Here is a 24,879-nt window from a genome sequence, read left to right as displayed (position 1 = left end):
AAAGTCGTTATACTAATGTTAGTAAACCTATGCTTTAACTCTGCCAATGCATGCCCAAGGTATACCCAAGTATTTGTTCTATAATTCAAAAAATGCTAACACTTTTTTAAAGGAATTTTTTAAGGAACACATAGTCACCATTAACGAGGTGCTTAATAACATGCATATAAATAGCATACTAGCCCTTTATAAATATTCAGCACGTATAAACACCTTATGTAGGAAAATCTTAATTCATATCGTAATATAGGTAGAATAAGGTTATGTCGAATAAGGTGTTAATACGTGCTTATTGATTACTAATAAAGCTGTAGTATGCGACTTGTATATGTTAGTAAGCACCTACTTAAAGGGGAAATATTATGCAAAATCTAATTTTTAATAATTTAATCATCCTTATATTTGGGACTCTGGAGGTCCAATCAGTCGGCAAAGTGGGAAAAAAGATGACTCACTCATGTTTTTATGGTCCTCCTCAGTCTAAGTACAGGAGATAAAACATGCGATGATGACTTCCGTGCTCATTGGGACGTCACAATGCGCTTAATTCCTGGAATTGTTGTGTACCGGAGCTCCGTTATGTCTGTAAAACACGCGAGAGTGCTGGTGAGGGCAACGGCATCCGAAAACTGGAAGTTCTATTCTTGGCTCCACAGTGCAGCACAGAGTCCTACACAAACTTCCAGCCTCAGAGGATGTATCTGTCCAGTGGATACATGTTATATATGACAGCAATGTGCCTGCTAGAGCCTGCAAATGATCACTTTTCCAAATGCTAACTGCTGTTAGCTCCCAGTAGCCTCTGCGGCTGATGTCATTTCCTGTCCCTTAAGTTTCGTTTTACTTTTTTTTTTTTTTTGAAGAGATACTACTATACCGAGCGTTCTGAACAGGGCTGTTTTGGCAGGGTGATTGAACTGCTGTGGTGCTTCATCCTTATTGTATTTTGACCAAAGCATGTCACAGACATGTTCATTAGGACACCAGGGAACTAGGTTAACTTGGAGAGATAGGGTATAATATGAGTCCTTTAATGGTGAATATGTGTTCCCTAATCTAAAGTGTTACCCAAAAAATAATAATAAATAAAACTGAATGAGTGGAGGTATATTTGAGACATGAAAAGAAAATTAAAGAACAGACAAAAAGGCAGTAATGCAACATCTCAGATGTCAACTGCTGTAAAACACCAGCAACAACAATATTAATATTATAATATAACAACATTTAAAAATTGGATTATATGTTCAGGGAGGACTGTGAGCAGATCCATGAGCTTTCTGTGGTCGAACAGTAATGTTCCTCTAATGACTCTGACCTCTCTGGCGCCCCATTATTCTGCCTCTGATCTTTTTTTTTTTTGCTGCTACTTCCTGACAAAACCACGAAACTTGTGCTGAATAAGTAATGAGTTCATTTGTTTGGAAGTGGTTTTTTAGCCACACACTGGACTTCAGTGTGTGGAAATAAAGTTCATTAGAGCTGCCTGGTGTGTCAGCGTTTCATGCTCGTGTTGTAGGCTTTCTATCCCACTGATCACATTAATCAACAGCCCAAAGAGCTATTTTGAAAACATAACAGTGTGTGTGCTTGTGTAGGGCTGGAAATTGGCTTTGGTGCGTTAGCTTTTCAGTAGATATGTGTGTGTTTATATGTGCTTATCTTATACTAATTTGCTTGAATGTGTCTCTTTTTTTCTCCTCTCTGTGTTTCAGGTGTGCATTGTGCAGAAGAGGGACACGGAGAAGATGTACGCCATGAAGTACATGAACAAACAGCAGTGCATAGAGAGAGATGAGGTCCGAAACGTCTTTAGAGAGCTTGAGATCCTACAGGAAATTGAACATGTTTTTTTAGTAAATCTCTGGTGACTATCCCATGTTTTTACACACTCTCAGTGTAGTCTGCTCTGCCTGTGTCAGTCATACGCTTTTTTGTCTGTCTGCTTATTTTTGTGCATTTACCCTCTCCGAACACTCTTTATATACTGTAAGTGCATGTACACTCTTAAGAACTGCTGAAGCCTTAAACTAGATGTGCTCTTTGTAGATTTGATGTCCCTGCTATTGCATGCACTTCATTTTCTACATTTGGCACCGAAGTAAAAAAAAGTTTGGAACAAATCTTCCAGAAACCAACAGCTATTAAGTTAAGAAACTATTTACACAAGAGATATTTTAGGGATATTAATTTTGAGCCTGAGCCCATGAAGCACACATTTGATAATTACTGCAGTTTGAAATGACCTTACTCTTCCCTTGAGTCTAATATGTGGGTGAATGGAGGCTGCTTTCATTATTCAATGCTCATCTCCAAGTGGGACACATTTCTAAATGTAATTGGGGACCTGGCACGGCATTCACGGCATATTACACAAAGCACTTTACTCGTCTGTAATTGGTAGAGTGATATTGCACGTGTCTGTCTTCTCTAAGCAAACGCTGCCAGAATATTCATGCATTCCATGATGGATCGATTATGTAAAGACTGCGAGTAGATGATTCAATACAAAGAGCAGTGTTACTGAGCTCACTCCCTCTCCAAGTTGTGAATGATGTAAGTTGAATCTAAAGGGTATTTTTGCCTGATCGAGAAAGCCGCTCTACTAGAATAAACTAAGGGTGGTCTAATGAGTGTACAGTAGCAGGCTTGTGTATTTTTTATCATATAATTCCCCACAGGACGATATGGCAGCCAAAGCTTTCTGTGTTCTTGTTTTTTTCCCGAGTGCTGTGCTGTGCTGTGCTGCTCTTCTCTCACTCTTTCTCTGAACGTCTGCATACTCTATTCCAAATGCCAATTAGAGACAAAGATCCGAAACTGTGTTGTTGCAGATATTTATAAGTCAGGTTCAGTGAAATGGACAGGCCCGTCTCTGTGGGAACACATAGGAAACTTGATGTTAATCAGCCTCCTTTATCCCAAAGTTGCATTGGTCCTTGTCTGGATAAACCACATGTGCTCAGGTGAGACCATTATAACATTATAGCACTTAATAAGTGTTATAGTCTTATAATTCTAAGGCTTATTTACATGTCAAAGACTTGCAGTGGGTGTAGATTAGACTATTCAGGTTATTTTCTTCAAACTTGATGAGAAGGTTGGGTATGATCTAAGAAAAAAGTAATTAACCTATAAAGCAGATATAATTAATCAAGTATAGGGGATTTATTTCCACATTCTTTATTTCTTTTTTATATTTTAACTAATGTGTATATATATATATATATAAACTTGCTGAGATGTTTGTGAAAATATATCTGGCACATGTGGAGTGCGTATATCTCAACATTAAAATAAGGATAATGACCTGGGTTTCGTTGGTGTAAGTATTAAATACTTACACCAACGAAACCCAGGAACACTAACTTTTAATAATGAAAGATAGAAAAAATATATTTTCTTGTATCTAAATTCTTGTTAAACTGCAGAAGTGGAAAAACGTAAGCTTTAGACAGCTGCTCTAAACCTTCCTCACTGCTTATTTTAGGCCCGCGGGCCACAGCAAATTGCTGGTGAAGATACATGTGACTACAGGTCTGTTTGTGCTGTTCTACTGAAATACAGCGGAGGAAAGAAAGGTGGAAATGGACAAAATCATTTTGTTCAGAACTTTTTGTTATTTGACCTCATCTGGCCCTCGATTTGGACATAGTTTTTAATTTCGGCGCCTTCTGTGATTGAGTTTGACAGCCCTGTGTCAAAAATAGTGTATCATAGGGAGGGGTGCAGGAGCAAATGGTACGTTCCATAGTTGCCATTACCATCAGAATGATAAGCGAGCGATGGCACCTACAACCAGCTGTGTCTGGATGCAGCTGTTTTCTGAGTCGGTTGATGTTGAACGCACAGAGTCTGACTTTTATGTCACCAGACTTGTCCTTCACAAAGCCACCAGAGATAGTAATGAAAGCTTTGTTGACTTACTTGCTCAAGAATACATTTATTTTGGTTCCCCTATTTTGCAAACATAGTGTGATTGGTTACTGGATTCATACAGGGCTGCTCCAGAAATCCTCCACAGGGACTACAGTCCTGTGGATCCTTTTCTGCGCGCAAAAAATGTATTTCAAGGAAAGTTTGGGATTTTCTCCTTAAGCCGCAGAGAAGGCAACGCTCAGTGAGCGATGAAGGAAATCAATTTATAGCTCGAGTGTTTGTTCTTTCTGACCCAGTTTACGCTGACAGTTTGTGAGCACCTGTGCATGACAGCATTGTTGTGTGTTGCATGTGTGCGTGCATCGAACAAAGCTGCTACTTGAGACGGATGCTCAGTCGGGCAGGTAAATAGGACAAATTGAAAATCCTGTGTCATCTTTCTATCACGTCTGTTACTGTATAACAACTCAGTTCCTAATTGGTTAATCGTGTGCTTCAATCGGAACACACACAAGAATCGAGATCTGGATCCTCGCATTCTGGAACCTTGGTGCATTATTAATAGATGTGCAACAGACCAGCTGGGTTTCGTGGGGAATTGCCTTTTCTTAAAAGCAAACTACTACAACAACAACAACCAAGTTCCAGCTTTGATAAGGCTTCACAGGAGGGTTTTATTGATTCAATGCTAGGATTAAACCAAAGAGACAGTTTTTCCCTCGGCCACAGAGAGAATACACCAAATAGCTGCCAGAGGAAGTAATGAATCCTGCAGCCACAAGGAAGGAGGTATCAGGTGGGAGATAAGGTGTGCTCAACACGGCACAAAGAAAGTATTTGGCCTTGATTTGTTTTGTCTAAAAAGGTGCAGACTGGGAGGATTTGTAAGGTTTTCAGCCACCTTTTACCTGCATACGCAGACATATTCTCTGTGTCAAAGCAGGGTTTTACTTTCAGCCAGACATCCTGAATTCTGATGTGACTTTTTTTATTTTTTTATTAGTTCATTAGGAAGCATGTGAAAGCACACACTGGATCCCATCAGCTGGGTAAAGGCTGCTCTAAGCTGAGCGGATGTCAGGTTTGCAGCCCAGGATAATTGCTGTGACCATTCCCTCTCTGTATAGATACGGTGTGTAGGAGTCCAGGGTACACTGAATGGATTTACCTTGGAGGAGGAAAAATGAACTGTCATTTGCTGCGCACACACACACACGCACACACACAAGATGCTCACAAATCCTTGCAAGGATTTGTGACACAGGAGAAAAACACTGACTTCTTTACCAGTACCAAAGGAGGCATTACCTCTTCCCACAATGATGCAGTGAGTAACAAGCATACGGGCAGAGCAATGAATTTGATCCTCTGGTCTATAGAGTGTAGTACATCATTGTGAAAGTAAGATTGTGAAGTGTTACATCACAAGACATCTCCAACGCAGTCACCGATTCTCTTTTAGGGCTCAGAGACTTGACAGTGAATCATCACCAAACAGACACTGCCACGGTGCTGTTGAGGGTTATCGCAGCAACTGTCCTCCCTTGGGATGATCTTGAAGGATTTTAAAGGTTTAAAAACCAGAACAGCGATGAGTCATCTGGGGGAAAGAGCATACGGTGCGGTCTTCTTACGGTCCGTCCCTTCATCAGAGTCAGAAATCGAGTGAGCAGAGTTGTGAGGATGGATGTGCGATGTCCTGTTCAGCCTCCATTAGGAATATTGATTTTAGGACTGAATGGAACAAGGCCTTTGGAGACTGTAGAACAAATTAGCCTCTATTCTCCGAGTCAGCAGTTATAACAAGCCCTATGAGGGGGCTTAGCTTTAAATCATCCTCATAAAAGACAAAATATGGGATGATTCCCAAAAGTACAGGCGTCCGTTTCTCTGATACAGCTTTAAGCATCCGCATCTTTTTTTTTTTTTTTTCCTGGACTTGCATTCTTCAAGGACTTTTAACAAAAGTGCCCCATAAACCACTTTTGGAGAACTTTTTTTGTAGGACATTACGTCCAAAGTGCACCTTGTGAAATCAGGCCAGCAAAGGTGATGTGTCTTAAGGCAAATGCGTGAAGGTTGGCTTAAAGGAAAGGCAGCATTCACTCACATCATTTTTGCAGGAATCCTCCGAGGAGCACACGCGGATGTCTTGTGATTGAGTCGCGCGGCCAACTTTCAACTGGCCCATCCCGCTCATCAGCTGCATCTAGGCCACCGAAACTTTGTAGAACAACAGAATCACAAGCTCTTGTTTCCCTTTCACTTTTTCCTCCAAAACTGTTCTCCTCTTTCACTGTCCCCTTATTTCCCTCTCCCCTCCCTGCCTCCCTGGGCTCATTTGTCACTGTGGCCTTATTATTTCAGCCTGTTACTTGTACTCCTTCCAGCCGGGTAACCTTCCCCTCATAGTCGCTGACTGTCGCAGCCTTGTGCAGTCCTGGCCTTTCCACATGGCCTGCTCCTTGTGTTAGACAGTAAAAGTTCTTTACAGAGTCCAGATTACTGTCGGACATTCATTCATGACCCATTACAAAGCCACTGTTGTGCTCATTTTTCACTATCAACAGCAGCAGAGGATACAGAAAATGAAAATTAGTGGTGAAACATGTTTTGACCCAGTTCAGTTTACCAGCGTGACACGCTGCAGCGAGTGACAACCCACAGACACTTGAGTGCTTGATTGGAAGTATGATGATGTGTGAAGAAGGAGAAAAAGGGAGCTGGAGATGAGAGACATTCAAAACTTGCCAATTTTCTCACAACTGCACTCTGTAATTGCTTTACGTGGGCGTGCTTGTCAGATTTTTCGCTGTCAGAAAACTCTCGGAAAAAATTGTCAGACAATGATCTGTCAAAAAAAAAAAACCTCTGATGAAACGTACAGCATTACCTCGTCAATCTATTATTAGTTAGACCAAGACCAGAATAAGTGACGGAGTGATTAAAGCATAATGTCCCCGCAAAGCTCTTTATGAGCAACCAGGTGATATTGTGTCCTCTTTCAGAGCACCAGCACGATCATTTCAATGTGCCTTTGGACACTTTCTTAATATGTGTCATAATATGCATGGAGAGATGTAAACTATCTTCACATAGTCTTTCAACTCAAGTGTCTTTTACCTCATACTTGTCACTTTTAATGTCCTCTCTTGGGGAAGTATAGGGGAAGGACTGCTGATTAAGCAGAAGAGTCTTTTGTGTCATTTTTTTTTGGACTGTCACATTTTCAGGGCATAACATTGTGTTTACTTTGAACAAAGCACTCAAAAAGCGGCAGTAAAAACTAGGTTCTTCACTTTCCCATCTGGAGTCATAAAGTCGCCAGTGCTTATCACCACTAAAGCTTTCATGTGCCCCCGTTGTCGTCCCCTGTCACCTCAGCGTAATCGGCACGGAAGTGACAACCAGACCGAGCCACTGCGGTTTCTCTCTCAGGAGCCTGGACAGTTTGTTAGTGAATTGGGAAGACTGTTTTTTTTTTTTTTTTTTTTTAGAATAACCGAGATAGCGACTGCTGCCTCAGTGGAAGCTTGTATTGGATACCAGGAATCAGACTGTGACAATGAGGTGATAAAAAGGTGACAGTGAGGATTCCCTGCCAACAGCAAACAACATCCTGGAGCCAGCCATCTGCTGAGGCTGCCATGTGTTTTTTTTTATACAGTAGCTGATCTGTGAAGGGTCAGTGCTTGGTTTACTGTGTCTGCTGTCGGAGCCATTTTCTGTTGGGTGCATTCTACGGAACTGTCGAGTGGCACGGGAGGCAGGGTTTCTCATGAGAAAAATCTTGAGGAATACAAAGCCAAAATCTTGGTATTCACGATAAAGTAAGGCTTAATATAATAATGCATCAGGGAAAAGTCACAAGCGTGCATTTTTACCCGTTATCTATCCCAGAGGCATTTTGGTGAAGTTTGAGAGGCCAAGGGAACTGGCTTTTTCCTAACTTGTTGTAGTGATATTCTGTCATATTAAATTCGAAGAAGTTCGCCGATCAACCTCCACCGTGTTCCATGAGAAGCAGAAAAACCCCAGCTGTATTTAAAATGGGTTTTATACTCTGTGGCAGAACCACCAATCTGTGGATAAGATGAAATGGCTTTTCTCTCGACTGCGCACACGGTCTCCATTTCTCACTTATAACGGAGGCAGGAAATTGCACCTCTACAGGACCAATCAGAATGTCCCCCTGAGTGTTTAGGGCCAAGCCGGAGGATACAGAGAGAACCTGCAGCAACAGAGAGAAGTAATACCATCACAGTATCAGACCTTTAATGAGAAAGTAAAGATTTGGCTCAGACAAAAGCCCCGTTAAACTGTGTTTGGTGAAAGAAATCACTGGGGCTCAGTTTGTTTTCCCTCCTCCGTTCCATAGGGGGCCTATTAGAGAGTTATTTTGCCTGCGTTTCCTGAGATGAAAACATAGATTTTGTTGAACAAAACCTGTCTGTTCACCTGTGTGGCTAATGTTTTGTTCAATGACTGGAGCAAGTGGAACAAATCCCGCACCCCAGATCACTGCAGGGGTGTGTTTTTAATTTGACGTGTGTGCGATCAGTAAGCCTGACTGACAACACTGGTCCATGAGCAGCCTTCAGTTAAGTTACACTGAGCACAGGAACCACTTCCTCTTTTCCTGCTCCCCTTTCAAGTAAGTGACACGTTACCGGGATAATGACGATTTTTACCATAACAGGACAGTGAGTGTGTGTCGTCATCAAAACAGAAACTGATCCAAGCATGCATTGATGTACTGTATATACAAATGCATTATGCATAAGGGCTGCAGATTTGTTTGCGAGGCATGCATTGTTCCTGTGCTCCTGCACAGATGTGGACTTCTGCCATGTTTGCTTGTGTGTATGCACACGTTATGTACTGTGTGAGCTTTGCATTCGTGATGTTGCTGATGTATGCGCTGCATGCGAGAAGCATACAAGCGGCCTCATCACTGCCGTGTTCTTTGTGTTGTCAGTTTCTGTCTTGTTTGTGTGTGTTTTTTTTACTCCTTCACACTGAACAGTGACTGAGCCCTGCATGTGTCTCTCTCTCTCTGCGTGTGTGTGTGTCCCCACTCGTCCCAGGTACTCCTTTCAGGATGAGGAGGACATGTTCATGGTGGTGGACCTCCTGCTGGGAGGAGACCTTCGTTACCACCTGCAACAGAGCGTTCAGTTCAGCGAGGACGCGATCAAACTCTACCTCTGTGAGATGACACTGGCGCTGGACTATCTGCAGAGTCAACACATCATCCATAGGTACATGCTCATGCTTTTTTGCCCTTCTTTCAACTTTCATTTCTCAAACTTTGTAACAGGAACAGCACAGTAATTAAAACTCGGTTCGGACCATTACATTATATGACAGTGATTCCAGTTCCCGATAGACTAGAATAGAACTTTATGTTCCAGCCAAAGCGTGGTTTATTTTTGTCTCACCATAAAAGTATACATATACCCGATTTAGAGCAATAAAAAGTCTCTAAATATTATGCCATAAGTGCATTTATACCAGCAGGGTTAGCAGTTCATCGTAAATTGGACATGTTGTACATTAGGGAGAGAGTACAATAATTACTTAATGTGAATAACTATGATCATTTATGTATTAAGTTCAGTTTTATGATAAAGGCATACATTTTTCTGTCGACCTAATGAATAGAAGTCCGGCACATACATGTTTTCTTTTTGCATTTTACTGCTTTAAGAGGCTGCAACACTGCCTGAGGAATACATTATATCACATGTAGGAGAATAGATATGTACAATTTGCAAAGAATGGACACAATGCTCATCATCAAACTGTAAATGAAATCCTTGGTAGTTACTTATTTGATGTATACTCTAAATAAAACCAGTTTGACATGGCAGACATCTTAATTTAGGGGTATTTATTAAATAAAATCAGAAAATAAGGTTGAAAGGAGATACCTTATACACATATGGATGCATCAATGTAAGTATTTGTGTACTTAGTAAATGTAATTACTGTATATACCAAGCCTCAGTTTTGTAACAAAACATCTTTGCTTTACATAAATGTGTGAACTATCTAATTTCTTTCCAGGGGAAATACTGCAGATACATTAATGTACCATCACAATAGGTTACTGGATAACAAAAGGGCAAAATCCAACAGATTGTCTTTCACTTTACATATGTGAGAATAGACCCCCCCCCCCTCATGTGTGCTCCAGTAATTGTTTCCATCCATCATCTTAAACCAGGGTGTGTTCGCTGTCCGCAGCTTTTTTGTCCAAATATGCTGAATACAAGAGGAAGTGTCTGTGTTGTCCAGTAAGTGAAAGAGTCGGATCCCTGCAGACTGCAGATTTAGTTGCCACAGATGGTTCAAATACTGTTTGAACTGTGATGAAAAAATTTCCTTTGGGCTGCATTTCGTCTTTCAAACAGCGCACACACACACGCGCGCACACACACACAAAAGAAATAGACAGACAGACTCGAAGCAAGCCTACGTGTTCAAACTGTAGCTGTGCTGTCTTGCATGGCTGTGGACAGAGATGCATTCCTGAGGTTTCTACATATTAAGCACCATAGTGAAGTTTTGAAAATACATAGGAATACATGAAGAGGCAGGGTGTGAGTTTAAATGTAATTGTTTGGATTTGAATAAGGAAAAATGTGCATGTTTGAGTCAGAGTCAGGAGACAAAGCCTGTTGTATCCTAGTAACCTCACACTGATGGCCATCGATTCTCACCATTTATTTATCTAATTATTTATTCATTTATTTATTGGTTTACTGGCAATGCATATCAATAAATATTTCAGTGTGCAAGAGTTCAATTTTCAATAGGCTTCTCTAATACGAGTGAAATATACAGTGAGTTATATAACACATAGAACAGCATAATGTTTCAACAAGTTAGTAATGCTTGTTTCAATAAATTGTTATGTTTGTGTTGCACATTAGAAAATAGGTGACACAGACACAGATACTGATCTTTTCTATTCTTACCTTAACATCAACTGTTTGACCTTTGACACAGTTGTGCCAAATAATTCCTGGATATATCCACGGCTGTCTCCAGCTCTACAATTTAGTTACACTCTGTAAGTTTTTGGCAGGAGAATTCTATACAATTATTTTGTTGCACCAACTGAAGGAAGAAGGGGCTCCGGTCTCCTAGCAACAGTCAGCTGCCACCATGCCCAAGGAGGTAAAATTAGTCCTATGAGTAAAGTAGAGACCCTCTCCTCTCCTTTCCTCTCCTCTCCTCTCACCACCAGGTTGCTTCATCTGATGTTAAATGTTTAAAAACTTGACTTGAAATGAACCTCATACATGTTGGTGCAACAAAGAAAAACAGTCACTCTACACGCTGTGTCATGTTGGATTAATGTTTCTGTTCTCCCTGCAAAAAAACTAAATTACATTTTGAACTTCAAACAAAATGGCACGGTTGTATAACGAGTGTACCAGGCGTCCTCCTGTGAACGTATATGTGGTTCCCTCCAGCGCTGCAATGCTGAATCCGTCATCTTTTTCCACCGTTCCCTACCAAGAGTTTTGGCAGGTGTTGTTTGCATCGGCTTTGGCGTCGTGGAGCCACAGCGAACACATGTCTATGGGTTGAGCTGATGTCCTCAGCGGATTGCGTGTGTTCTCCACACCAGTGTGACATGCGGCATAATTAAATAAGCTGTGTGCACTCCGTTAATTGGCTGTGGGGGTCTTAGAGGGGCTGCGAGGTGTCGAGGTGTGTGTGTGCGTGTGTGTGTGGACTGCTGCGAGTGCGTGCCTGAATGTGTCAGTTGCATGCGGTGTAAAAATGTATGTGCCGACAAACCCACGAGAGCCTCGAGGAGAACTGGTGATGGTTGTGTTCTCATGCACTCAGGCAAGGCTTGAAATATAGGAAATGAGTATTTTTTTTCTCCCTCTGGAGCTCTCACTAACACGCACTTACTCATGCACGTGTTGCACCAACATGTAATTCACACATACATCGGTCTATAAACACCACCTCCAGTTTTTCTCATCCACACATACTGTACACATCTTTAGCTCTGGCTTTCCCACAAACTAGCTTGTGTTTTCATTTCACTACTTCAGTAGAGATATTATAGAACAGCAGAAACGCAAGCTCTGCACGTACACAATTTACAAAGACAATACTAAAATCGAAATACTAATTTGCTCAATCTATGTCTTTCTATAGGCTGGGCGATGCATACGTGAACATTTCTGTTTAATTTACAGCTTTATTATAAGAAGTAAAAAATGCTCTTTTCCAATATTACTCTTAATACAATTTGAGGCAAATCTTTTTAAAATGGCTTTTAAGGTAATTTATATGATGTTTGACATGCATGTACATGTTTGTCTTTTTCAGAGATGTCAAGCCTGACAATATCCTGCTGGATGAGAAAGGTAAGGGATACGGAAATAACACTCACCTAAGTAGAATTAAGAAAATAACACTTAATCTTGTTGGACATGGAGTAATATTACACATACTTGCCTCTCAGAACCTTATTCATACATATTTGAATTGGTGATCTGTGCTAACGATCTGACACCTCCTTGTCTCATACCTAAGGGGTACCTCAAGGCTTTATGCTTGGCCCGCTATTATTTAAAATCTTAAAATATCAGTTTTTCATTAGGATAATACTATTAATTCCTTATATCATGGAACATGATGTTCTCTTGTACATTGAACTTAAACCTCAAAATTGTATGTGTTTGTTTCTGCAGCTCTTTACTTATGTGATTCACTGTGTGTGTCTTATTTTTCTCTAATTTTCCACACTGTAATCAGATCTCTGTGCAAAACAGAGCTAGAATTTAGAAAAAGGTTATATTCATCCGGAATGCATTAGTCCTTCTATTTAAAGCTGTGATTATACGTGTTAGTCTACAGTATACTAATAGCAGGGAAATCCAATTCAAGTGACAAGTGAGATGCACAAAAATGACCCGGGCGATGAGTCACATCTGTAACAAGGTCAGCGAGAATGTGCATGTGACACACACACACACACAAACACACAGTCATCCAGTTTACTGAAATGTCTGGGTTTGTTTTGCATGACATCAAGACATTTTTCCTATGGATCAGACAAAATATGAAGTGGATTTTGATTTGTTTGTCTCTTAGGTCACGCCCACCTGACAGACTTCAATATTGCAACAATAATAAAGGACGGAGAGAGAGCCACCGCCTTAGCTGGAACCAAGCCCTACATGGGTAACTTTGATTTGCATGTCTTGTCTCATGCTGGAAGTCTGACTGTCTTTTAACAAGTAAAGATAAAGGAGACTTTGTGTCTCAAAGAAAATGAAAAAAATCCAGAAATTACACTTGTGACATGTGATCAGTCTGAGGCATGTTTGCAGTAAATGAACTTAGCTGCTGCTGCTAGAAAGTGCTAGATTTCTGAATAAGACTTCACACTCTTGTCATTCCATAAAAAGGCCACGTGTGAAATAAATGACAGGGCTTATTTGTGAAGTGCTGAAAGAAAATTTGCAGAAAAGGTCCCCTTCTTGTGTAGTAAGTACTTAAGTTGCCGGTGACATTTCGCAAAAAGCAACACATGCTTTTTATCACATGTACAAAAAGCTTTTTTTTTCTGTTCCTCTAAGAGAGATTTTCTGCGTGTGCTTTCAGCCCCAGAGATCTTCCAGTCCTTTGTAAATGGAGGCACAGGCTACGCCTTTGAAGTGGACTGGTGGTCACTCGGGGTGACAATATTTGAAGTGCTGCGCGGATGGGTAAGGAATGGTGGCAGTTTTGATGTATTGTGTTGCAAATGTTTGCAAAAGTTAAACTTTCCATAAATCCATACATCCCCTCTTCAATGTCTTTTGCTCTCTGTGCCAAACTTGTTTCCACTGTTTCCATACCAGAGGCCCTATGATATTCATTCCAGTAACTCGGTGGAGTCTCTGCTCCAGCTCTTCAGCACAGTCAGTGTGCAGTACAGCCCAGCGTGGCCTAAGGACCTGGTTTCGCTCCTGAGGAAGGTGAGCGGGACACAGTCAGTTACTCTCAGCTCTGTCATTTAAAATAGTTTGACTTCAATATTTGAAATATCTTCCTTCTGAGAGCAAAAACGGCCATTGGTGATTTTGGGGTTGTTTTATATTCCCAATACAAATGTTTCAAGTAATAAAATATGCATGCATATGAAAAAATGGATGATGGATGCAGATATTATTATTTTTGTAGCATCTGCATGATGTTATCATCTCCATTGAGTAGTTATTGGGTTTGTCTATTCTTTGGTTAAACTAAACAAACTTTTAGTTAAACTGACAAATTGCACAGCTCGATTTTTGATTATTAAGTAATGCCAATTAAATCCCAAACACTTCTGCTTTTGTTTGTCTTGTTCATCAAAGTTTATAGTCTGGCAAAAACAAGTCGAAGATGTCTTGTATTGGTCTATTGGAAATCCTTTTTTTTAATTGTCTTATTACATTCCTCATGATCAATACATGAATCAAAAATAGCTCTACTTCTTACAAAGGCATATGACTGATGCTCAGGATTGAATCCTCAACATAAATACCCCCATTGAAGCGATGGAAATGCAAACTGCACTTCATGCTTAACAAGGTTATTTTCACGTTTCACTTATGGTAAAGTGAAATCACCATGAGGAACCAGGAGGAAATGAAGGGTGGGAGAATCGGGGGACATGTTGAAGGAAAGACACCACAGGGCTGAGGATTCAGGTGGGCGGGGGCGGGGGGGGGCTGGAAGGATGATGAGCTGAGACCCTCAGGGCAAGAGAGAAGAAAAATGACAGATGGGAATCTGAGGGATGATGAACAGAAATGTGTGTGTGTGCTTGCGGCTGATTATATTCATCACTACAGTATTCTGACTTCATACCAAGGCTCAAAGTGTTCTCTTCTTATTAGTGACTATTTGCCAGTTGGATGAGATAATTCCCTTGGCGTCAAATGGAAATAAATCTGCTTCAACACTTCTCTTGAATCCGACTCCGTTTCACAGTGACATTTTTTGGCCTTCTTCTCCATTGTATAAAAATGTTGTCAGGTTACACTGTGGTGGAAACAAACGATCTGGCAGCGGCTCTTCCATCATTTTAAGGCTTCCAATTTTTTTGGCAGCGCGTGAGCATGCGTGCATGTGCTGTGTGTGACAGAGTGTTCTGGACGCAGCATCGGTCTCTTCCGCTCTGCTGCTGATCGATTACCATGTCTCTGGACTCCACAGAGACAGACCTAACCAGCCCTGCAGGAGGAAACTGAATCAGCTTGTGACCAAAGGAAGGAATAAAAGCACAGGAAGAGAGAGTTAGCATGACAACAAAAAACACTCCACAGTTTTATTTCCTCCCCGAGGATTAAGTGACTCCTTTCTGTGTGGCTTTCATCAATTCTGATTCAAACATGGTGAGATGATTAATAAATAGTGCCCCCTGTTGGTTGATTTATCTGTAACTTTGTATTTTCTCAATTTAATCACTATTCGTTGAAATAGTTCAGTCATAATTACTCTCAAAGTGTCTCTGCTCAGCAGATACCGACTCATTTTACGCTGTGAGTTCATGGTTGTGTCCATGACCGTGAGTGAGCTCCTATCAGCTATAGCAACAGCAACAGTGTCAGTGTAATGACGTTTTCCACAGCAGACACTGCGGCTTGTTCTAGCATGAAATGGATAAGTGGAATTGATTACATTAAAAAACACTGAATTTCATTTTGGATTCAGATTCTGATTCTGGGGGTTTCACTTACAACTTGCTGTGACGCATTATTGAGTCATTTTTAACAATTTGTTCCAGCTAAGCTTTCCCCAAATTGGTTGACTATATGCAGGCAGGATAGTGGAGAAAATTAAATGTAAAGAGGCTTATAGCTGCAGTATACACGACAAACAACACACACAAAAAAGCTTTTATTTTTACTCTGTCTAACAGAAATTGTACGTGTACTGTATGTCAAGAAGTGTCAAAAAAGGATCTCCATCCTAACAGACACTATGGCAATCAACATAACAGGTTCTTATACATGAAAACCTTTACATTTCAAATGTGGACATAAGTTCAAATGTTGCATTTTTTTAATTCTTCACCCACAATCTCAATGATTTCACCACCTCGCAGAGAGACGAGTCTGAATGTGAGTGTGGTGAGAAGCTGCGAAGGTGATATTACCACTTGCAAGGTGACATGATGTCGCTGACATTGCTGTTTGTTTGTGTGTGTGTGTGTTTGTGTATGTGTGTGTGTGTGTGTCTTCTGTTCTAGCTACTGACAGTGAACCCAGAGCATCGTTTCTCCGGTGTGTCTGACATGCAGACATCTCCCTACCTCGCTGATGTCAACTGGGATGCTGTATATGAGAAGAAGATGGAGGCTGGATTTGTCCCTAATGTTAGTTACACACACAAGTACATGTACGCATCTACACATGCACACATTTGTGTTTTTGGGACTCAGCAGGGACATCCAAAATGTCACAACTGCAATTAATGCCTAAACCCTAAAGCTGGGGACACACTACACTTTTTACAGAGGTACACTTTTTTTTTACTCATGTTGTGGGGACCTAAATGTGTTTACACAATCACATTATGGGGACTTGTCTTCCATATGGGGACAAAAAGCAAATCTCCATTATGCTAATGTTTTACATTTTAAGGTGAAGACATGTTACGGGTAAGCTGGGGACACGATACACAACTTTCACTTCACTTGGAGGACACACTAAGTGACAACACTCTTAGAAATAAGGGTTCCAAAAGGGTCCTACAAGGGCTGAGGTTCTTCCTGGAACCATTTGCTTTTGAGGGTTCAAGGGTTCTTGGCAACACTAATGGTTCCAGTAAGAACCCTTTTGATCCAGAGAACCCTTTAAAACCCCTTTCCTAAATAAAGTGTTTTAAAAGGGTTCTTGGTGGAACCCTCCAAAAGGAGCCAAAAAGGGGTTTCCTATGAGGACAAGAAGCAGAACCTTATATGGTTCAACTTAGCACTTTTATTTCTAAGAGTGGAAGGGATTTTACAATTTTTTTTAATGACAACTGAAAGACTGGTTATCACACCTTTATTGACAGCGTCTGATGAGTCATGATTCGTCAAACCAACTGAAGACAAATGAACGCATCAAACGTCTCAGTGCTATCGTTGTTTTGATATTCCTGCTACTTCCTGTCATCTTCGTATTCTGATGCTATTTCCTGTGTCCCACCTACTCTTTTTCATTCTTTTTCATTGGCTCTCGGCAACATGTTTGTAGTTGTGTCAGATTTCTGGGTCAACTAGCCATGCTGACTGTTCCCAACCAGTACTGACTGGTGCAGACTCTGCCTAACTGTGAATTGTGGGTAAAATCGGCAAAAAAAATCATGTAGTGGTGTCCCCAGCTTAACTCTTACTACAACCCTAATCCAACCTTAAACCATTACTTAACCCTCAGACCATTTAAACATGTTGTGACATGTACACATACTGTATATGCTGTATATACAGTACACAGGCCTGGTTCCTGGTGTCTGCTAATCATAATGAGGATGTATAGCAACTAAATAATGCAAAGAAAATTGAATGAAGCTTCTTTATGGCATCTTACTGTACATACACTTACTGCACATCTGTGTGTGAGTGAGTGTATTCACGTGTGTTATTCGGTGCATTGATCTTTGCATGTATGCACTCTGTGGTGCTGTGTGTGTGTGTGTGTGTGTGTATGTGTGTGTGTACCCTGATTTATGATCCTGACTGTGTGCATGTGTGACTTTCTAATTATCTCATAATTATCTCCTCTGCATCTCCCTCGAACAGAAAGGTCGCCTCCACTGCGACCCCACCTTCGAACTGGAGGAGATGATCCTGGAGTCGCGTCCCCTTCACAAGAAGAAGAAGAGGCTGGCCAAGAACAGGTCCAGAGACAACAGCAAGGATTCACAGTCTGTGAGTGACACCCCCCCCCCCCCACTCTCTTATAAAACACCTAGAGTCCATTACCGTCATTGAATATTGAAAAACATTAAATTATTGGTTGGTTGGTGACAGAGATGGGGGACTTGAGTTACGTGACTTGCCTTAAGTCGTAAATTCAATTACGTGAGACTTGCTTGACTACCGTTGGTAAAAGACTTGGCTTGACTGAAGGTCTGTACGTACTCCTGTGCTGCGAGAAAAGAATGACGTCATTCATTTTCTTGCAGCCCTCATTTGGCAGCATGTTCTTGACACATGATCTGGGCAGAAGTTTTTTTCTTGTGTGGTATGTGACAACTGTTATGTGATTGGCCAGAAATTTGAAGTGGGCCTGGTTAATGCGGAAATGTTGTCATTCCCTATGAGGACTTTCTAGGAGTTTGAAATGTCCTGGCCAGAAATAACGTTGTTCTTGTTCTTGCCACTTTGAGGAAAAGGTCTCATGACATCAGACTCCACTTGGACGTTTTGTTTTACAGAATATTAACATTTTCTCAAATATTCAGGAGTTAACGTTGAGATTCGGTTTTTGAAACATGGAAAACATTTGGTCCCTGATTTGGAGGACTTGCGTACAAACCTGGCAACCCACCAAGGCATGTAACACCAGAGATGGATAAGGGAAGCTACAGATATGGAAGGTGCTATTTAATAAGATTTAATAATAAAATAATAAGATAAGTGGTTATGAGCACTGGTTCTGTGAGAACTGACATCAAGTTTGAGGCATGTTAGAACTGGCTTTGAAATGATGATGTATTTCAATTAAAAGAAAAATTGACTTCAAATGATGTTATAATAATGTAATGATGTTAGGTTGAAGTGGGTTAGATTATAAGAAATGCTATGAAAGATAAAACGTGTGTGGTAAACGTGGAATAGTGGCTTTTTCAAAGGTTAGTTGAAACACAATGAACTGCAGTTATTGGACAGTATCAAAGCCAGTATTTGAAATCTTACTAAGGTGTTTTCAATAATATCTAATATACGTTGGTTTGATGATTCTGGACTGTTCCTTTCGATCTCCGAAATCATAGAGTCGAAATGTTCAAAAATTTTAAATATATAAATGTTCAGCATATAATGTGGAATATCTGGGAAATCATCTTCATCATCTATATTCATACAACTTCATTTGTAACTTGCTTGGCCTGAGCTATGACTCAATGTGACTTCCTTGATGACTTGAAGGTTAAGACTTGTGACTTTCTCCCATCTCTGTCTTGTTCAAATGAAAAAAATAATAATATTGATTTTGCAAGAAACATAACACAAAGAAATGTTCTCTGAGTATTATCTCAAAACACAGACTCACAGACTTATGATTAGGGAATTATCTGCACCTTCTTTCATATTTTAGCCTTAGATACAAGAGATAGGACAGTGGAATGTTTCATAGCCTCAGCATTTAAAGCATTTTTATCTGTAGAGAAGGAGGTTTTAGCAGCTGTGGGGATGAAGGTGGAATTCAAGATGCTGTTGCATCTCTTAAAAGGCCTTTATTCTCTTTGATGAGAAAAGGCTCTATGTTTAGCTTTGCTCACATTTCAATTGCCTTCATACCATGATATTATTTGCTGTTTCCCTATTAATTAAAAATAAAAAATAAAAATTGTCCATGTGCAGAGCAGACCATTATTACATTTTATCATGATACAGGTGCTAAAAGCATGTTGTGATCATTAAGAGGACCCCAGCACGCTTGAATATGTCTGAGCACATCATTAGCTGCTGCACAGGAGGATTAATCAGATACCACACTCTTGAAGATAACAATGAAACTCAGGTTTATCTCGCTCCCTGGTCTATCAGTTCGCATCAAAACTGCATATTTTTAGATTGGCGCTGAGCCAAATCGCAGCATCTTCAGTTTTTCCAACCCCAGTGTATTATTTCTACTCTCGGCTGAATGAATAACTGCTGGTCGGCAAAAAGAGAGACGTTCTGTTCAAGTCAGTGATATTGTGATTCTTAAATATCTTCCATATTCCTCAGTTGACAATACTATTTATTGTCATATTGTATATGTTATGCCTTTACAAAAAAGAATAAAACACAGGCTGCATAATAGAGCTGCTATAGCATGATATTACTAAAAAGGATTTTGAAATTAATGGAATAGTTTGTTTATTTACATTTTTGCTTGCTGAAATTAAATATTTGTTTGGTAAAATATCTTTTAATTCCTTTAAAAAAGGTTTCTGGTTCAGACAGAGTCAAGCTACAGTCACCATTTCCCTGTGTCAAGTCATGATGCAAAGCTGAGCTAAGCTAAGCTAACCAGCTACAGTGTCAAGCCTCGTTTTTAACCATAAAAATGTGAAGTTGCTACAATATACAGCAAACTTATTTATGCCTTGTATGATTCTCAACAAGAGAGCAAATAAACTTTTCAGCATATGGACTGTTAATATCACGTACAAGACATTTTCTGTCTTTTAGCATCAAAGTGACATTTACTAAATTTCAGTCGACTATTTTGTAATTAATTATTAAAGCTCTGAAAATAAATATAAGTCATCACATAGTGGCCTATTCTGATATGTGTGTGTTCTCGTATGGGTAGCTTTGTGAGGACCAAAACAAAAACGTCTAAACCTAAGGGAGTGAGGACATTTTGGCTCGTCCTTGTATTTTTGCACTTAGTTGTGATGGTTAATGTTAGTGTGAGGGTTAGGGAATGTACTATGAGTCTACTACGAATGCTGCACAAACATTTGTGTGTGTGTGTGTGTGCACTCATCAACCAGTAGAACAGGGGACTTCGGTGTCGTTACACACCCACAAAGAGGGGACTCGGGTTAAACAGGGGACATTTTTCGGGTCCCCACTTTGTCATGCCTTAAATCAAGATAAAAAAATTAAAAATGTGAATATTAAGTGTGTGTGTGTCCAAACCAGGATTAGTCTGCATACATTGACCTGGAGTCACTTTGTCTCTTTTGCTTTGTTATGTAGTGATTGAGAAATTATTTACCACTGACAGGAGATCTCTCTCTGTGTATTTATGAGAAACAGCCAGTTCCCATCAGACAGTCATCATGACATCAGTGTTATTATCATTTGTGTGCGTGTGCGTGTGCATGTGCTCCTTATCCATGTGCATCAGTGTGTTCAAAGAGTGTGTACCTCGAACAATTGCAGGGTTATGAAACTTGGTTTGTCTTAGTGTGTGTGTGTGTGTGTGTGTGTGTGTGTGTGTGTGTGTGTGTGTGTGTGTGTGTGTGTGTTCCTGTACTGTGTTATTACCCAGATTATTAAATCATGAAGCCTTCAGTGCTGTTGTCATGGCCTCAAGTGCTTTTGGAAATATGAGCTTCTATTTTTGTCTCAGGCCAAACATCCAATTTGAGGAGGGCTCACAAACAATTCATGACATGTTTAAAAAAAAAAAAAAAAAAAAAAAAGCAATGAAGGGGGAAAAACCGAAATGAGTAATAAGACATTTTCAGAGTTGACTGATTTAAATTTTATGTGTAGTTTATGGAGATCATAACAAGATTGGTAGAGCTATAGAGCATGAGGATGGCAACTAATGATGATGATGTTTGGTCTGTGTACTGCCTGCAGGAGAATGATTACTTACAGGAGTGCCTTGAAGTGGTGCAGCAAGAGTTCATGATCTTCAACCGAGAGAGGTAAGAGAACACGATAGCAAGTGGGACTAAAGCAGAGTCTAAATCATCTCCAGTCATCTAACAGTTGCACAAAACAATACAATACATTCAGTTTCTATGCCTCATTACCTTCATAGCAAATTAAATGCAACATAAACAGTATAAAACTTTTCTTATTATAATAATAATATTTCCATTGTTTCCACCTCCAAGTAAAAGTCTGGCCAACTTGAGGTTTTCATTTTAACCTGTGTATTTATAAGTATAATAAGTAATGACATCTTATTTCTATAGCAATCACTAAATAACAGAAATTGTCTTTTGGACATAACAGATAATGAATTTCAGCTTTATAATAGGATAATCATCATCATTTTGATTCACAAACTCAAGTTTTCTCATTGCTATGCTATTACATGGACATTACTCAGCCATGTAAATATGTAATAATGTATAATAATATAAATATTATAATGTTAATCTGCAGTTATCTCCTTATAATTATACTATTAGCATTATTTGTTATTACCAAAATTAAAATTGCAGTAGAAATTAGATTAGATTTCTATAACACTATCTCTGTATTACAATATAATTACCATTCTAGTGTCAGTATTTTATATTTTATATAACATTTTGCTTCTGTTATATTTTATTGTTCATTGTTCTAGTATTTGCTTTAGTTATATTATATATGGTGATTGGTCCAAGCATCTCATGTTTATTGTCAGTGACAATAAAGAAATCTAATCTAATCTAATCCTGTTACTGTATTGTAATGTAAAAGTCACTCCAAAAAACAACCTAACAAAATGATAAATAAAAACAATAAAAAATATATATATATATAAAGGAAAAGGAAATGTACTCACTGTTATCTGCACTTCATTTGTGACAGATGTGTGTATTCGTCCCATGGCTGACACTCAAGTATCACCTGCTATGTAAAATTGCAGAGATAAAACCATCAGCACAGTATTTGAGGAAAGTTATAGAACTTACTGCAGCAAATATGAATTTATACCCACTTCAAAACAATGAATTTACTGGAATAGGAATTCAGCTGAGAGGAGAGCTATATGTATTTTCATCCATATCACACTCAAATCGCTTTATATCACAGATGATTTAAGGCTTTTAAGAGCCAGCCGGGCCTGTGGTTGAACAGTCGGCATCTATTTCTTTTTATTTGTCAGTAAAGTGTGCACAGTACATCATAAATGAAGAGGTCCATATATCACAGGACACACGTCCTCTCCACTTTGTAAATGGAGGAATATGTGTTCAGTGCTGCTCTAAATTATTGCCTCATTTATTATTGACCGTTTCCTGCCACTGCAGCATTACTGAAATCCTTCTGTGTGGGGAAAAAAAATCTTATTATATCCCCATTGCTGTAATTAATGGCAATCTACTTCTATTTATAATCAGAGACGGTGATATGTGCAATTGTACAGAGCAAAGACGAGCACTATAAAATAAAAGTCAAGCACCTACAGTCAGCTTTTTTTTTGTTTGGTTTTGTGTGAGTATGTTAAGGCTGCACAGTTGATTGACAAGTAGAATATCTTCATCCAGTTTTTTGACAAAAAATAAAATATGTGATCAAACAGCATTATAATGAAATTCTGCATTGGCCAAAAAAGTTGCCCAGTTGTGAAATACATCACAAGTTTTTTGTTTGCTAAATTTTTTGTTAAAATAATGACAATATGACTTTTTTTTTTGTTACCATCTAGATTAATGAACAATTAACCATTTAAAAAAATCAAAATCACAATTTGAAGCAATGCAATTATCAAATCACAAAGGTTGCAATGAATGTATTCTATTTTTGTTTTGTTCTATGTCCTATGCAAATTAAAAAATAATGGGACACAAGACACAGTTCATATATTTAAGTCATTGAATACAGTGAATATTTAACAAAAACATGTGTCTCAAGTCAAATAGCAATCACAATATTTGTCAGAAAAGTTGCAAATGAATATTATTTCCCCCAAATAATTAAGTCCTGTTACATTCTGACAGAATAGAAACGTTCAGAAAACATAACACATGAGTGGATCAACAGGCAGATTTGGCGATGAGGCAAATTGAACACTGTAATTGTGAGTGTGAGAGTGAATGGTTGTTTGTGTCCATAGGGCCGACTGGTTGAACAGTCGGCCCTATGTCAGCTGGGATTGGCACACCGACCACCCGTGACCCTCATGTGTAGGATAAAGTGATAGAAGATGGATGAATGGATATTTTGTCTGCCATCTCAAAGGGTTTAAAAGAAGTTGCAATCACAAAACTATGAGTTCTACACTCTTAGGAATAAAAGTGCTAAGTAGAACCATATAAGGTTCTTCGGCTTATCCTCATAGGAGAACCCTTTTTGGCTACCTTTTTATAAAGGTTCCACCAAGAACCCTTTTAAAACCCTTTATTCAGGGAAGGGGTTTTAAAGGGTTCTCTGGATCAAAATGGTTCTTACTGGAACCATTAGTGTTACCAAAAACCCCTTTCTTCTGGAAAGGGTTTTTCAGAAGCAAATGGGTCCAAGTAGAACCTCAACTTTTGTAGAAGGACCATTTTGGAACCCTCCTTTCTAAGAGTGTATATATAAATTAAAACAGCTAATAAATGGTGCACAATTTAAAATACTTGTGTATTCATGTCTGTTTTTCCATCGGCCTCAGGTTGAAAAAGGGTCCGGAGGAAGGTCAGTCAGAGGCCACTGGCGATGATGCCAGCGGAGACGGGGACGGCGAGGCCGAATCCGGGGCTACCGATGATGACGCACCTGAGCCAGAACCTGAACCTGAACCTGAACCTGAACCCGGTCCCGAGACGGAGCCCGAGTCCTCCAAGCTGAGCATGTGCGGCTCAGTCTGCTCCTCCCCCGGCAGCTGCTAGCACCACATCGCCTCACAGTGGCGATTGCAGGTCTCTCTGGCCACTGCAAGTGTTTGTGCCATACCAGTAGATACGATGGAACCTCTCTCCTCTGTTGTAGCTAGGAGTGAAGGAAACGCACAGCAGGGCAACGTGACACACAGCAGGACCTAATATGGCTCCCACCATTTTCCTTATCTTTGTTTTTTTTGTCTGTAGCATCCTTCCAGTAAGGCATGACTGAAGCAGATTTCCGTGAGAGTCACCACCTACTGTATCCGTCTGCCCTAGAGTAAGCTCTTACTTCTATGCAATGTTACAGTATAGCATGACAAATAATGTATCACTTACTAAGAGGTGTTGTTCAGGAGCCGAAAGCTCCACAGGCATGAAGACATCCTGAGCAATAGCGGTCTGCGGATTTTGTGGGATTGGTGGTTTTGGTGGCGACGTCTCCCCTCGAAGCTTTCCTGTTCAAAACCTAATGGGAGACTGAATTATTCAGCACATGCAGGCTCTCCAATTTATTTGACTGCCTGTGTCTTCTTC

The 24,879-nt window shown here is 39.8% G+C and overlaps 1 protein-coding gene across 1 annotated transcript; it reads left to right on the top strand.

Annotated features, from left to right (window-relative positions):
* Positions 1-1,733: 1,733 nt before the first annotated feature.
* On the top strand, positions 1,734-24,351 carry stk32c (serine/threonine kinase 32C; the record flags this gene model as incomplete). The annotated part of the gene is made up of 10 exons (XM_083897777.1): positions 1,734-1,867; positions 8,967-9,140; positions 12,241-12,278; positions 13,009-13,098; positions 13,522-13,625; positions 13,761-13,877; positions 16,136-16,261; positions 17,672-17,800; positions 21,401-21,468; positions 24,135-24,351. Exons 1-10 carry the CDS (start codon positions 1,749-1,751, stop codon positions 24,349-24,351), a joined length of 1,182 nt encoding a protein of 393 aa, XP_083753903.1. The 5' UTR covers positions 1,734-1,748.
* Between the last annotated feature and the right edge of the window lie 528 nt (positions 24,352-24,879).

The sequence above is a fragment of the Microchirus variegatus genome (assembly GCF_963457635.1).
Source record: "Microchirus variegatus genome assembly, chromosome: 11".
In the NCBI taxonomy this organism is placed as follows: Eukaryota; Metazoa; Chordata; class Actinopteri; order Pleuronectiformes; family Soleidae; genus Microchirus; species Microchirus variegatus.
Note: the sequence above shows the minus strand (reverse complement) of the source record. Positions and strands in the feature narration are given on the sequence as shown.